General features: G+C 51.7%; 1 protein-coding gene across 1 annotated transcript in view; it reads right to left on the bottom strand.

Moving 5' to 3' along the window:
- Positions 1–5,915: 5,915 nt before the first annotated feature.
- The window catches only part of RAB11FIP4 (RAB11 family interacting protein 4 (class II)), a gene marked incomplete at its 5' end in the record, with an annotated part of 131,961 nt that continues 121,744 nt past the window's right edge, over positions 5,916–16,132 (bottom strand). Inside the window, 11 exons of the mRNA XM_006874229.1 lie at positions 5,916–6,032; positions 6,502–6,645; positions 7,878–8,036; positions 8,117–8,254; positions 8,738–8,819; positions 10,543–10,683; positions 11,635–11,738; positions 11,967–12,066; positions 13,056–13,091; positions 13,375–13,509; positions 14,061–14,255. Of these exons, the coding sequence (XP_006874291.1) occupies positions 5,916–6,032; positions 6,502–6,645; positions 7,878–8,036; positions 8,117–8,254; positions 8,738–8,819; positions 10,543–10,683; positions 11,635–11,738; positions 11,967–12,066; positions 13,056–13,091; positions 13,375–13,509; positions 14,061–14,255 (1,351 nt within the window). The remainder of the gene's footprint in view (positions 6,033–6,501; positions 6,646–7,877; positions 8,037–8,116; positions 8,255–8,737; positions 8,820–10,542; positions 10,684–11,634; positions 11,739–11,966; positions 12,067–13,055; positions 13,092–13,374; positions 13,510–14,060; positions 14,256–16,132) is intronic.

Raw genomic sequence — 16,132 nt, 5'->3', positions numbered from 1 at the left:
GGACCAAGAAAATGATTGCAGAGAGGACAAAGTTCTCGAATGCCATCCCAGCTGCATGGCTGGTACAGTGTTGTTATATGGGGCCCCTAGGAATCACATGGCTTCTCCTGGGGACACGTAAAACCAACACACCCTGCCTCACCCACCACAGAAACTCACTGTTTAGTTCGGCAAGAAAAGCAAACTTGTTTATTTACACCTTGGTCTAAATACATTACAGTTCCCTGGAAGAGCCTTGCCTTTAAGAGCCTGTCCCTTTTAGACAGAAGCAGGCTGGGGGCCAAGAGTGTGTCCTCCCATGACTGCCCCCACACTGGGGCCTAGAGGTGGATGCCCCACCCCAGTCCCAAAGCTAAGCCTATTTTCAGATGGGGATTCCAGGGGCAAACACTCAAGTTGAATCCAAAGTCAGTAACCACCTGATAAACCCTGTTGACATGTGGCCCCTGGAAAGCCAGCCCAGAGAGTGCGGGTGACTGGAGCCCGAGGGCCTGAGCGAGTCCCCAGTGACACAGGTCCTGTCTTGGTCTTGACATTAGTCGAGAATGTAATGGCACCCTGGTCTGAGCACCACTGGCACACAAGAATGAGCACGGCACTTGTTAATGGCAGGCGGGGCAGCAGCCCAAACTTCTTTCTGCTGCCCACTTGGGGTCCCAGCTGTTTTGGAAATAAGATGGCCCTAAACCCAGGCCCCAAAGCCAAGTATCTGGACCATGCGGCGGTGTTTCCTCCAAGGTGTAGCTGCTGTAGACGCTGTGGCACCTCTGGTGGGTCCAAGGCCCCCCGGTTAAAAAGGTGCATATTGCCTCCAACAAGTATCAACACACCAACACAGGGAGAGGTTTGTGGGAGAAGTTGCTTTACAAAAAGTGACCCTTTTCTGGGATGCAAGGCTTCTAAACTAGCTGCAGGTTACATAGGGACTCAGTGGGTCCTAGCCCCCAAACTTAAGACAATAATGAGAAGTTCTGTACAGTTGCCCAGTCTGCACGGCCAAGTGACAGAGAGATACACGTGCTGTGGGACCTGGCCACTCCACCCACACTGTGGTGGCACATGGGGACAAAGTGGGATGCTGTATGTACACGTTTATACAGGGCTCAGGAAGGTCAGGCTAACGGAGATGTAGAAAAGGGGGCAGTGGGTAACATGGACGATCCTGCACAGTGGTGACAGGGAAGAAGGCACAAAGACAAAGACCCTAAACCATGCAGACAAAGACAGGGCCTGTGCAACAGAGCGAAGCAGATGGGTCCCAGCAGGCACAGGGTCACCCCGGGACAGCACTGAGAGGGTGCAGGACTGACCTTGGCACACATTCTCAGCGGCCCCCAGCCCCAATCCCATTCCTACTGGTGGCTGCCAGGCAGACATGTCTACATTCCAGCCTCAATGGGGAGAGATGGGCATCTACATGGTCATCCTGGAGCACTATCACGCTGTGGGAGACCTGGTGTATGGTGAGGATGATGGCCAGGTGCTCCCCCACAGTCTACACTCACAAAAACACAGCTTCCTGAAAAGCAGCCTGTTTTCCCCAGCAGACAGTAGACAGTAGCAGGAGGGCAGAGTTGTGGCTCAGGTTGCCCCTCATCCCGCTCCAATCACAACTGCTCTCAGCAAAGGGAAAGGGACTTGCTCAAATCACCCGGGAGGCCATGGTCCTTGGACACATGACCTCTAGGTATGTGAAGTCTCGCCTTACTGGGGGTGCGTAGGCATCTCAAAGGGAGGCCGAGGGTCAGGGAAGAAAGCCCATGAGGCTGCCTGCCATAAATCCCTTAACAGTCCCTTCTCAGTCTGAATCCACCTCAGTCCTCCACAGATGTGCCAGGCGACCTTGATGATTACAGTCACATCTAAAGTGAAGTTTCACGTTGAAAGCCGCTGGTACATGGACACGGACACACAGAACACAGAGGCCACTTTCCCCTGTAGGCCTTTGTAGGTTAAATCTGTCATTGCAACAGAAGCACCCACACCACGCCCTCCTGTACCACAAGGACACACTGACTGTTCTGACCCATTGTGGAATGGAGTCTGTGGTCAACATAGCCTGCCGACTCCCATCCTGCTTATTCCCTCAGGGCTGTGAACTTGCAGCCTGGTGACCTGGATCCACCAGCTCCTGAAGGCATCTGGCCTCTCATCCTGGGGACAAAGGGACTTCTCACCACCTGATGACGTAACAAGAAAAGCCACTGAGAGAGAGCCCAGCACAAGTGACTGCTCTACCGCACCTGGCTTACCTAGACCAACAGCAGTTTGTTCTCTCTACCCATTGGCCAGCACACTTCTAGGAGGCGTGGCTTCTGCCTTGCGCTGCACATTTGAGTTATCAGGGAGCTCTCTCAACACCCTAAGGCCTGAGCCACACTCCCGTACAATAAAATTACAACCTCTGGGGTCTAGCCCAAGCACCTGAATTTAAAGGTCTCCCCAGGTGAGTCCAACACACAGCGAAAGTTGAGCACCTCTGCTTTGGACTTCCTGCTTTGGGAGGCTTTCTAGCTTCGTAAGTGTTTTTAATGAATCAGAAATAAGATCAAGAAAAAGGAATTTCTCTTTGACCCATCTCAAAGAAGACTGCACATTTACAACACTAAAAAAAAAAAAAAAAACCAACTTGTGTCTAACTCTGGCCAATTCAGCTAAACAAAGTCTTATTTCTTATACCCTCCCACGGAATTGGGCCTAGGTGAATCAAAAGGTACCTCCTTTTCTATCAGATACAAAGAACCTGCTTTCTGGTTCAGCCAACTTGGTCTGATTTTTCCTTGAACTTAAGGGCAGTTCAATGTCATGTCAAACAGGAGTCTCCTGTAAGGCTCCCCAACTCCGGAAACCAAGTGAAATTCAGACAAACTATTGTCTATGCCAACCTGGTTTGACAACAGCAACGACCACCACCCAGGACCCCAGTTAAACTAGAAAATATTGCTGATGCTTGGGCCACACCCAATACTAATTAAGTCAGCCCAATATTCAGAATTTTCAAAGATCTCCCATTTTAAATATGCATCAAATATATGTAGAACATATACTAAATTTTTTAAAAAGTTATTTGTTGTTTATCTGAAGTTCCATTTTAACTAGGCATATCGAGTTGTTAGTGGAGTCTGTTCCGACTCATAGTGACCCTGTGTAGGGTTTACAAAAAGCAGCTAGTGGGTTTGAACCACCAACCTATTGTTAACAGTCCAGTGTTTATTCTACAGTGCTACACCATCTGACATTCCTGCTACTGAAAGATAACTCCCAACTAAAAATAAAACAAGGAGTCAGAAAGCACCAAGAAGTCTGTTCTGCTCCTCCAAGCTCTGGCACCTGACAGCTTTGGGGCTGGGATCTCAGGGCACCTATCCCCGAGATCCCACTCCACCACACTCCACCTCAGGTTAGTTTCCAAGATAATGACAACATTTGCTGGTGTCAAGTGCCAAGGAGTTGGTTCTCAGTCATAGGAACTGTTTAGGGTTTCTGAGGCTATAAAAAAAGCCTCATCTTTCTCACACAGGGTGACTAGTGGACTTGAACTACCGACCTTATGGTTTAAGTCCAGTGCTTATCTTCTAGAGCCACCGTACTTCCTAAAACAACATGTGTGATCTTTAAAAGACAATTTGACAGACTAGGTTTCATAAGAAATGTGGATACATTTTTCAACCAAAAGGTTGGATTTAACTGTGTTACAAGAAACTCAATCTCCCTTTGAGATCTTCCAACTCCAACCACCCACTGCCCTCTTCTGGGGATCCCTGGGAGTGGCACCAGGCTGGGAGTGTGTCCCTGCAGCACCCCCTAGAGGGAGAAACTCAGCAGAACGCACAGTCCGCAGCTTTCCCTGCTCAGTTTCCTTTGGCTGTGCTAGACACTAGCACACACCAGGCAGAAATTTCTTTCCCTATTGTGACTCTATATAACGAAGACCTCTGCCTCTGATTCTGGAAATCCACACCAAAACAGCTAAAAACAAAAATGGAACAAACAAACTGAGTTTTTATTCCGATTCACAGCCACCCTAGGTTCTTCTGAGAACTGTGATCTCTCTCGGTGTGATCTTTTAGATCACCAGGTCTTTCTTCTGAGGTACCTCTGGGTGTCTTTGAACTACCAACCTTTTAGTTAGCTGTTGACCTGAGCAGCACCCAGGAACTCTGAAAGCAGCTAAGGAGCACAGAAATGTTTACATATAAAATGATCTCAAACTTATCAGGTAAGCCTCTCTGTAGGACCCTAATGAAGCAAAACCCAGGCCAAAGCATGTCTAGATTCACCTTTAAATTACAGTCAATTCTTCCTAATGGTTAATTCTCTAGAGACCCCTCTCTCATTTCTGCTGCTTCGCAGAACTTCGAGGAGCAGGGAAGCCAGTGTCTTAAACAATTAAACAGTTAAGAGATTCCCAGAAGACTGACCCCTGGCCTGGCCTTCCTGTTGGGGGGCGGCCCAGGCCCCTGGATCAGATGATTCAACCCCATTATTTGCATCATGAATCAAACTCCCTACCATAGCCTTAAAAATAGATTTCTGAAATCCAACAGAAACAGCTGATTGCAAAGGAGTGAAGATTGGTGCTGGCCACAGCCCGGCCTTTGTGAGCGAGCAGGGGACACAGCGAAAGCCTCAAATCCGCTCTTCACCTTCTACCACCCTTCTCTTCTCTTTGTAAACACACTTCCATGCCCCTCCCCAACATACCCAAACTTTCCTTTAAATACTAGAAGTGCAGAAGAAAACATACTGCAGGGGAGAAATGAAGGCCAAATATGTTTATATTTGGACGAAGGAAACGAATCACAAGCCATATAAAATTGAGACAAACTAGAAAACTCACAAAGTACCGTATCTTCCCCCAGCTGCCTAGAATAAGCACACAGTAAAAATCCCTAGCATCAGAGGATGGAAGACTAACTTTTCCCAACTTGGTCTCCCTACCTGCACAGCATGCATCTTTCTGTCTGAGAACGGAACACAGGTGTGTTTTTAAAAACTAAACGAAGGCCTTCTGCTACCTAGTTGGGCCCAGAGTTGACTCCGAAAACCCAAACCAGAGGCTTGCCATCGTCCGGCTGCATGGAGAACAGAGCTAGGTGGTTCCTATGTGCCCCTCACTCTGAAATTGCTGCTGCCATGAGGAGGAAAGTGGCAGGAATGTGGAACTGTCTGCTCCCCGTAGATCCCTTTCTGTGACTGCCCAATGCCAACCATTGCCTTACACACCTCCATCCACCAAGCCCCTCCCCCCTTCTCCTTCCTTTTTCTCCATTTCCAGTTGACACCCAAGTGAATGCTGCTTGTTTGTGTTAAAAACAAAACTCAACCGGAAAGGGGAGGTAGGTAAGCAGGGCTGAGGAAGGGCTCGGGGGACTCCGCAGAACACAGCTGTACCCTGCAGCCAGTGTCTGTCACGCCACACAGAGCACCATCCCGGGCCAGCGGCCTCCTCCCTGGCCTTGAGAGGTGGTTAGGGCCAGGCAAATTTGGCAAGGACACAGCTGTAGAGTATTCCTACTCCTGCGGGGAGATGGTAATTTTACTCCTCCTCCCAGGGAAGCAGGCTAGGTGAAAGGGCCACTCTCACTAGTTTAAAATCCGTATCCCCCAGAGGTAGAATCATTTGATCCAGTGTCTAACCACAAGCATCCAGTTCTGTTATTACAGTGACGCATGACAGCAGACCCTGGCCCTCCCACCTCCAGCACCTCTGCCCCTTGCAAAGGGGTCACAAAGTACCACCCTCACACCTGAGCACAGGCTGCCCCACATAGACACCAGGACAAGTCACACACGGTGGCCAGAGAGACATTTACAGTGCGAGTATGAGGTCTGGGCCCTGGGCCCTCATCCTCAGGCAGGTCTGCCCCTCCGTCCTTGGGTCCCCAGGCTGCTCTGCAGCCAGCCCCCGGGTTTCAGTGTTTGATCTCAAGGATAGAGGGGTTGTGGTCCAGGATGGCGAGGATGATCTTGTCCATGTACTGTCTCAGACGGAAGTTGATCTCCTCTTGCTCCTTCAGGGCTTCCATTAGCTGCATGGAACAGGAAAGAAACAGGCAGAGGGGTGAGGGAGGGCCCAGAGCCCAGGGACAGAGAGGCTGGGGAGGCCTAGGGCGAGGCAGTCCTGGGACGCACCTCAGCCTTGGACCTGGGGACAAGAAGCCAAGAGTATTCTGCCCATGGAATGTGAGCCCTCATCACCTTTGTGCAACAACCTCAGGCATTTAAAGCTGCAGGGCCCCTATGGGTGGTCTGCTCTGCCTAGACCAGCCTCTCTCCCCATCCCCAGCACTGCCCAGGGTGGTTCCTAACTTGTCCTTTACCCCAGCTTAGCCTGATCACTTGGGCTGCTGTAGACAGGGACACGCTGGGGTTGATCCTGGGTATGGGTCTCCTGCTCTGGGCAGCTGGGACTAGCATCACGGCAGGTGGGGAGTGGGGGCAGAACACAGGTAAGGAGGAGACTTGGCTCCAGATCAAGAGGCAGAGGGACGTGGTTACCTCATCACGTGAAGCTGTGTCTATTTCTGCAGCCAGAGACTGGGCTTTGGTCTGAGTGGCAAAGAGGTTCTTTGCTTCATAGAGGCTGAGGCTCAAGATCTGTCCATTCAAGTCATCGTTCTGATCCCGCAGCTTATGGTTCTCCTATGGGACAGTGGACGAGGGTTACATCAATTCCCCGAAGCATCAGGAAGACATATCTCAGCATCCAACATCTCCTTCCGCACTCCAATCAGCAGCACTATCCCCTCAGGTGTACGTAAACAGCCTGCTCAAGATGCCGTAGGTGGTGTGGATTTTGCCACACTTGTAGGGAGTAGAAGGGCTGGTGTTCTGGGAGTTCACATGTTTTTAAGGAGCTGTGTTCCTGGACAGAGAATGGCTGCTGGCCATCCCTTCCTCCCCGGGAGTTGGACAAGCCAGAGCAGGAGCCTCTGAGGCTCTGGTGACGGCACACCTACCTAGTGGCCTTTTCTCCAGCCCTTGCTCTTGGTGAGAAAAAGGGAAGCTGTGGGGTGTTCAGGCAGAGAGGTCAGCTCATCTGCTTGGTTCAGGAGGCCTACTGTGGTAGGTGTTCTCTCCCCAGGCATCTTGACTTTGCCCAGTCCAGATCCCCTTTACCAACCCCATACTCCTGGTTTTGATTTCAGTCTCCCATCTGCTCATACTAGGGTCTTCAGAGAAGGGCTGGGAGTCTGGCTGTGGTGGGAGCCTAAGCACTCACACCTCTGCTGTGACATGGAATAAACTCAAAGGTTCAATTTATGCTGCAGGGTCAGACTGAGCGTTCTACCTGAGGTGGTCACTGCCCCTTCCTGATCCTCTTTCCCCTACCCTTGTACTAGTCTCCAATAAAGGAAGCATGGACACTGGGGTTCAGGGTCTACTCTAGGAGTACGTAATGCAGTCAGGCTCTAATTCGTGGCTGGGGATAGTTGCATTCTTGACCCCAAGTGCTACTGACAGGAAAACCAAACCTAACCCACTGGTCATTGGGTTGATTCCAATTCACAGTGACCCTGTAGAGGGTTTTCAGGGCTGTAAATCTTTAGGAGGGGCAGAAAGCCTCAACTTTCTCTCATGGAGCAGCTGGTGGGTTTGAACCACTGACCTGTCATTCACAGTCCAGTGCTTATCCTATAGTGCCACCAGAGCTCCTAAGGACAGGAAGAGTGGTGTCTATTTCTTTTTATGGGTACAAAGAAAGATCTGGGTTTCCATCAGACATACTGTAGAGGGAGTCCTCCAGCCATACAATGAGGTGGCCAGGCCCGACAGGAATATGGGTATAGGTGTGTGCTACATTCTTACCTCTTCACCGTGGTCCCCCATCCCGTTTGACTAAATCCCACCAGACAGAGTCTCTCAGGGCCCACCTGCTTGAGCCGCTTGACCTCATGCTCCAGTTCCACCTCACGGGCCCTGGCATTGAACTCGCCCAGGCCGGATGATGCGCTGCGGCCCCTGCCTGGCCGCTCGCAGTCCAGCTTGTACATCTGCAGATGCTCCAGCTCCTTCCGCAGGTCTTCAATGAGCTGCAGGGGAGACAGGCTGGTCGGCAGGAGCAGGGATGCTGGGAGGAGCCCTCCGGGTGGCCCTCTGGGCAGGGACCCACCTCCTGAGTCGCCTCCCGCTCCTTCTGGAACTCGAGACGGTTCTGCCGCAACTTGTCCATCATGCGCTTATATAGGTCCATCTCATCCTTGAGCCGCAGACTGGTGTCTTCCAGCCGGTCAGACATTCGCTGCCGCTCCTGGAACCAGGAGACTCCAGTCAGAGGGGGAGAGGCCCCGGGTCCAAATCAGGTCCCAGAGAGGAAATTCCCTGAGGATCTGGACCCCAGCACTGCAAACACACAATCAGCCCAGCTTCCCTCTAACTCACAGCTTAGTGGCCCCAATGATTCTAGAAGGCCAGTTAGAAACCCCAGGCCTCTGATGTCCTCCACCGGTGCCAGATGGAGTGTGAAGAAACAGGGGGCGGGCAGCCCACAGAGAAGCTAACCTCTTCTTCTCTTTTGTAAAGCCTATTATTCCCCCCATTATGTAAGAAAACATATTCACAGAAAACATGGGATGTTTAGAAACAGCGAGGAGGAGCACATATCCACATTGTGTTGCATTTCTGTGCTGAGTGAATTTGGCACTAGACACTAGTGGCCCCCAATGCCTTGCACAGCCTGCTGTGGACACGAGCTGAGTCTGAGACAGCCAGACCTGCCACACCTGCCTCTCACCTCATCCAGCTTCTCGGTTTGCGATTTGAGCCGAGTCACGGTTGTTTTAAGCTCGGTATTTTCTTCCTCTAATTGCTGCACCCTGGGAAGAGGAGGACACACATCTCAGAACGGATAGAGAAGTGCACACTGTACACAACAGCTGACAAGATGTGCAGGTTCTCTGCTCAGAGGAGGAGGGAAGGTACCAGAACACACACACACACACACACACACACAGTGAGACAGAGAGAAAGCGAGACAGAGAAGAAAATATAAATTGTCCCAACTGATAACAGTCCTGAGGTTTCTGACACCCAAGACAAATTGGTAAAGACACAAATAGTCATTTTTTAAAACAAGAACAATAAAAAAACCATTAAATGGTGAACCAGAACATGATCTTTTTGGATATATCCTCAGAAGGGGCCTAAACAACATGTATAATGGTTCCCTGCAGGATAGATTTCCAGTGACTGTTTGTGGTAAAGGCCCTCCTGTTACCAAAAGTAAACTGAAGACCAAGGCAGTGTTTGCTTTCCATTCTCCATCCACCACAGCTCACCGGGGCTCCACCAGCTGCCTCAGATGCCTACAGGCACTGGTCCCCACAGTAATGGCCTATGCCACATTCATGAATGACCACTCTGAAGTGTCTGCCCAAGGAGACAGACCTGGGTACCTGGATGGGTTCAATGGCCCAACAGGATGTGCAGTGTCACCTCTGGCCACCGATTCCTGCAGGCACCTCTCCTTCCTCCAAGAGAGGTGGCCCCGGCCTCTACTGAAAGGGCCATAGAGGAATTGAGACTCGCCAACACATTCTGCGGCCTCACAGGGGACTGAGAAGCAGAGCACAGTATGTGACTTCAGGGTATGAGCTAAGTGATGTGCTCCATACTGGAGGTGCAGGCTCAAAAAGAAGAGGGCTAGCTTTCTCTCTCTCTCTCTGTATGTGTGTGTGCACTTGTCTGACTCATGCACACACTTCTTCCACCACCTGGGCCGGCCACCTCGCTCAGGATGGCTGACCTGTGCCAGCGTCAGAATGAGGTAGCAGCCTCCAGGAAGAGAAGCAAAGCAGCTTCTAGAACATGAATGCACATGGTAAACGAAGCCCTGGGTTAAAGAGTTAACACAGAGGGTCTCAAGCAGGCCAGCTGCACTGTGTCTGACATGGTGAGCAGAGCTGGAATGTTTCTTCACCACAGAGAAGACTGGTCCATCTGTTCCCCTTGGGCTTGCTTGACCTCAACAATCAGGGAAACACTTGACTGAGAACCACAAGCTGCCAGGTGGGAGCCCAACTCCCTGCCACCTGCCTCAGCAGCCTGCCCCATATCCCTCCAGCTGAGCCTAGCTGACCCCAGGAAGGCTCAGCTCAGAGAATGGACGAGTCAGCAGTATACACAGACTGGGGCCATCAGCACAACCACCCCTCTCCTGTGTGCAGTGCTCTGCCATGTATAGCCACCAGTGAGGCAAGACATGGAGAGGGTGACATGGGGAAACCGAGGTTCAGGGAATGACCAGGAAAGCAACCTGGACTCCCAGACCAATGCTCCTTGCCCTGCCTGCGTCAAGGCTCCAATAGTGAGACACATGAGCCAATTAAACCCGAACTATGTTTTTCCTTGGACTTAGGCCTCTGGGGCTCAGCCTTCATCTGACAGCAGGGGGCGCTCCAAGCCTGGCCACTGGGTCTCTTACAGAACTCAGGAACCATCCTCTCCCCCTCATCCTACTGATAAAATGGGCTGTACCTGGAGTGTGTGTACTGAGTAGTAAGCGGCCCTGGCTGGCTCCCAGAAAGGAGGGCAGCTCACCGTGTGTTGAGCAGCTCCACCTCCGTGCTCTTCTCTCGCTCCAGCTTGCTGTAGGCCTCACGGTGGTGCCTGGCCGCCTCCTCCAGGGCCTGTTCGGCCGTAGTCTCTTGGTCCTTCACCACCTCCTCCAGCTCGTGCACCCTGAGGAGCACAGCACTGACTCAGATGCAGGAGCCAGCCTAGGGAACTTGCTTCCTCACCCAACCCAAACTGTAGCCCTACTGTGGGAGTTACTAAGGGCATGTCTGGAGGCCCGGGAACCAGCTGCTTGGCTGATAGATGAATCTGGGACACTGAGACATCTCCAAAGAGGAGCATCGGCCATGGAGAGGCAGAGATGGCGGTGGCATTCAGAGGGGAGCGAGTGCCCCTGGGCCTCTGGTGGCAGGGCAGGCAGGGACAGCAGGCCTCAGGTCTCACCTCTTCTCTTTCCTGATTACCTGCTAGCCAGCACCCCTCTAATCAATTATTCAGCCTACTGAACACCTTGACCCCAAAACCACACAGGTTCTGGCTAACGACCCCAAGCAGGCCAGTCCCTGGCCTGCATGAATAAACTGGCAGCCTATTTGGTACCGCCCACTGATGACACACATCGGTCCCCCACCAGGCTAATCGAATTCGGTGTCTGAAAGGGGTCTATCTTTGAGTCTGACAAGGTTGGGAACCAGACCCTGAGCTGGGACAAACTGAGTTCCATGCCACCTTGGGAGGTCCATTAAACTCTCCACCCTGGCAAATGCTATCAAGACATGCTATGCTCAGTGAGCTTCTTGCCACTGGGAGGAGGGCCAGCAATGCCTGGCCCATTCTTCCATTCACATTGACCTGTCCCTCTGCAGAGCTTGTCTCCCAGCAAAGGAGGCCCAGCTCCCATCACGTGTGACAGTGAGAGACCAGAGAGCCAATTCCAACTCCAGCCTTGGACCAACCCTGAGGCTGCAGGCCTAAGGCCAAGGTCAAGCTCCAACCTGTGTCCCTGCCTGGGCAGGACCACATGACAGGGGGCAGATGGGTCACAGACCCTGCAAACTGGAAGGGACATGCGGGCCAGCGTTCCCATTCCCCAGGTCCAGCCTGTGCCCGCCGGACCTGTGCACCAGCTGGGTGTTTTCCTGCTTCAGCCTGCTCTTCAGGTCCCCATTGGTCAGACTGTCATTCTCCAGCTCCGTCACCTTCTTCTCCAGGAAGCTCACCTGCAGCAGAAGTACAGGGTGAGTCCCCAGGACTGAGAACCTGGGGACAGGACCTCTGTAGGAGCAGGAAGAGAATGACAGGCATGTCTGGAGGGGGTGGGGGTACATGTGCCCTTCATCAGAACCAGGGCAAGAAGCACCAGGTCTCCCAGGTCCCCACACAACAAGGAGCAGGGAGCTTGCCCCAGCACCCTGAGAAAGGCCCTCGGAAGCCCCCCAGGGTCCCACCTTCTCTGTGATGTCGTTGTCACAAGAGTCAATGCTGTCCCGGAACAGGTCCTCCGTGCTGCCGTTACTGCTGCTGAAATTACTGCTATGCATGAGCTGCCTGCAGGGGCGGAGGAAGGGGCCACCTGGGTCTGGAGGCTCCAGAGAGGCTGAGGGGCCCGCTCAGCCCTGGAGACAGCTGGGAACCCTAAGGAGGTCAGCCGCAGCCAGATGCGGAGGGGAAGGGAGCATGTCTGACCCCTGGACCCAGCTCTGGAAACGACAGAGGGCTGCTACGACCCTTCCTGACTCCCAGGCAGACATGGCCAATTCATCACAGCACTCTTCCTGCTGCCTCGGATTCCTTTGCGATGTGCTGTTCCACTTGGTTCCCTCCAGGTGACTAGAGTTGCCAGGAGCCCCCTACCCGCTCCCATCCTCCAGCAAGAAAATGGCCTGGTGATGCCAACCTGGCCCCACAGATCTGACAAGGGTTGGGCCTCCTTGGGGTAGGCAGCCAGCAAGAGGGAACCCCCTCTAGCACGTTGGCTCCTACTACATATCTGGGGAAGGGGAGGAGACCCATGCAGACCTTGCAAAGCCTGGCTTAGTGGGTGGGATGGGTAGCAGGCAGATGGGTTGCCAAGGTGATACCTGTTCTCAGGTGAAATCCAGCTGTCCCCCCTCCCCGCAGTCAGGGTCTTGGCCAAGAAATCATTCCACCTCCAGCTCCTGGGCCAGACAAAGCGCCCTTTCCAGGGAGCAGAGCCTGGGCACTCCATGCATCTCCCTGGGCTGTGGTCTTGGGGCCAGTCAGCAGGATATAACCGGGCAAAGTGTGCGTCTTTAGTGGAGCACGGTCACATCTGGGAAACCCAGGGTTTCTGTACGTGCGGCTGCCAGCTCCAGAGCAGAAGGAGGGGTCACTAAGTATCCCTTGGGAGCCTGCCTGAAGGTGAGGCAGCCGAGGGACTGGAGAAGGCAACCACTAGCAGAAGGTACAAGAGCCTAGGGCAGGAGGATGCGGATGCAACTCTGGCTGTTCTGCCTGCACTGTCCTGGTGCACAGGGAGGGGGCCGTTCTCAACACTTCTCCCAAGGGAGCCTTACCGTCCAAAGGCCGTGCTGGAGATCTTTCGGTTGGGGCTAAACAGAGAGAGGGAGGGAGGGAAAGAGAGGGGACAAGTCGTCAGCAGTGGATTCTAGGCCATTCCCTGACTCTGCTCTGGCTGCAAGATACCATAGTGCAGGCAGACCTTTCTTCCCATGGGCTCTGGGAAGATACGTCCGATTTTCCTACAGCATGATAATCCAGGCCAAGTTCTTCCACCCGAGCACCAAGACTGCTCAGAGCCTCTCACTGCTACTCTTCCCTTTGATCCCCACCTTCGCCCCCACCCCACCCCTATGCTGGACCCTGGGGCCTAACCTGTTGGCCTTTAGGTTTTTCAGCCGAGCTTCCAAATCATTCAGCAGGTTGATTTTCTTGCAGCACTGAGAGCAGTAAACATCCAGCAGCTCACTGTTGTACGTGTGACGCATTTTCCTGGGCGTCTGCCCCGCACTGATTCATAAAGGAAAGAAGTCACCCTCTTAACTGCTGTCCAGTCTGGTGTCACACCATACCTTGTTGAGTTTACTTTTCACCTTTACCTGATGCCTCAAGACCACAAAGAATGTATGTGTTTTATATATATATAAAATAGAAAGCCAGATACACATCTATCATTGTCCCATATTCTCAACGAGAAGAAACCAGTGAGATGTAACCATTTACCAGATGACTAAGAGTTAATGTCAGACTCAGAAAGGTGGGAAGGTATCACAGTAGGTGACCCTTCAATACTGAGGTTACAGGAAGCAAAACAACAAAGACCACCCAGTCTACAGCCCCCCAGCTTGGTTAATTCTGCTTCTTTTTCAAGATGGCAGGAGGGCGAAGGGCACTCCAGGTACCCAGTCAAGATGCCAATGAGCACACCCAACTCCACGAGCAGTCTCATAGCAGCTCAGTTGAAAGGACTCTGCTTCACCTAGCAACCCCCAGGATGAGATGAGGCTGCATTGCTTCCGCCATTTTTCCTGAACCCAACACCATCCAGACCCAGGGACCACCTGGAAGACACGGAAGACCCCAGGTCTGAGTAGACGTTGGTCCTGGTCTCATCATCTGGGCAAGGGCTGCTGGGGGCACAGTCAACATCGTCCCCCTCCCCGTAGTCTTCAAACTGCTCCTCGTTGCTGATGAGCGAGGCGGTGGAGTGTGTGGAGAGGTCCGATGTGGTCATGGATGGAGTGTGGCCCAGGGACCTGAGGATCAGAAAGCAGTCCAGGTTAGAAGAGCCAGCTGTCAGCAGGGTCCGCCCCATCTACAGTCGATAGCAGAGAAATGGGACCTTCTAAAACAGGGGTGGGGAATCTTTCTTCTGCCAAAAATTACATCATCATTCATGGGCCATATAAAATTATCAACTTAAAAATTAGCCTGCTATATTTGGTCAAAGATTTAATTAGCCCACCACACCACAAGCCTGAATGTGATGGCTTGTGGTGTGATAGGATAATGCAGTGGACCACAGAGTCTATTTAAACTTCAAGGTCGGTGGTTCAAATTCACCAGCTGCTCCTGAGAAACTTCCTGTACAGGATCGCCATGAGTTGGAACCGACTTGACAGCACTTAATGTGATGGCTGAAACTGTGGTTGCCTTGGCAGGACCAGACCAAATGATTCTGAGGACCTTCTAGGTCATTCAGGGTTACAGATTGGGAGACTGATTAAACTTGTACCTTCAGACACTTTTAGGATTCCATTCCAAGGGGGATTCTTGCCACAGCAACTGTTTCTGCATCCGAGATAGTTGGAAGCAATGCTATGCTAGAGCTGCAGGGCATTGGCTCCTGGTTACAAGGGCTAGTCATAGGGCTAAATTCTAGTAATTCGATGATAAATAAGTAAATGAGAATGTTCAATGATAATGATCAAGCTAACCAATAATTAGTTACTGCTGAGTTGACACCAGTTCAGTGGGACCCCAGGTGTGTCACAGAAGAACTGTGCTCTTCTTCAGAAGTTGATCACCGGGCCTGCCTTCTGAGGTGCCTCTTGGGGGGGCTTGAAAATCCTACCTTTCTACGCAGTCAGGTGCATTCACTATGTGTACCATCCAGGGACTCCATTACTAAGTTAAAGACTATCAATAGCTGTTGGAAAGTTGGTAAGGAATATTGACAATAACGTAAAGTAAAATAGCAGGATATAAAATTTTAGTTGCAGTAAGACTAAGTTTGTGAAAGGTCAACATAGAAACAGGAAAATGTAGGAAATAAAATATGAAAATGGTGGCAGGGCTTGTTGGGTGGCGGGGCTCTGAGTGAAGTGACTTTCCCCTTCCAGTTCTTCTCATTATTAAGTCTCATCGAGTCAGTTCCGATCACAGTGATTCTGTATCGGGTTTCCAAGTCGCAGCTGGTGAGTGTGAATCACTGACCTTGCGGTCTAGTGCTTTATCCCACAGCGCCACACAAGGATTCCTGAACAAGTATGTTGTTGTTAAGTGCCATTGAGTCGGTTCCGACTCATAAAGATCCTGTAGTAGAGGGTTTTCCGAGGAGCAGCTGGTGAATTCGAACCACCGATCTTGGTGTTCAAACCAACTTTGCAGTCTGGCGCACTGACCCACACAGTGCCGCGTGTGCTCCTTTTAGAGTGAAATAAGCTGCTAGACAAGTACCTTCTCCCCGTTTATAGACTGGGTTTGTAGCTCCAAAGAACCTAAACCCAATGCACACAGGTCTGAGACACTAGACTCTCTTGAGGGTGACCCGGTGTCTCCCTGTAAGGGTCTTAAAGGCCTGGTTAAGCCCTGTCTACAATCTAAGAAAAATGAGAAGTACAACCCATCACCTACCAAAATAGATCTTCCCTTTGGTCATTATGTAGCCATTTCTGTGAATCATTACTCATAAATTAGGGTTTTTCCAACCTCACTGAGCCTCCACACTCAAAAACAGGGAACTTGAAATAGTGAAAGACGTGTGTAAAAACAGTGAAGGCAGTGTGCCTCTGAGGAAGCCAAGTTTCTACCTGAGGATCACAATGTAAACAAATGAATGCTCAAGATCAAGTCTCCCCAGCACCTCGGGCTGCGAACCTTAAGGTCAGCGGTTCGAAACTACCAGCCGCTC

Source organism: Chrysochloris asiatica, unplaced genomic scaffold, assembly GCF_000296735.1.
Source record: "Chrysochloris asiatica unplaced genomic scaffold, ChrAsi1.0 scaffold00266, whole genome shotgun sequence".
NCBI classification, from domain to species: Eukaryota; Metazoa; Chordata; class Mammalia; order Afrosoricida; family Chrysochloridae; genus Chrysochloris; species Chrysochloris asiatica.
Note: the sequence above shows the minus strand (reverse complement) of the source record. Positions and strands in the feature narration are given on the sequence as shown.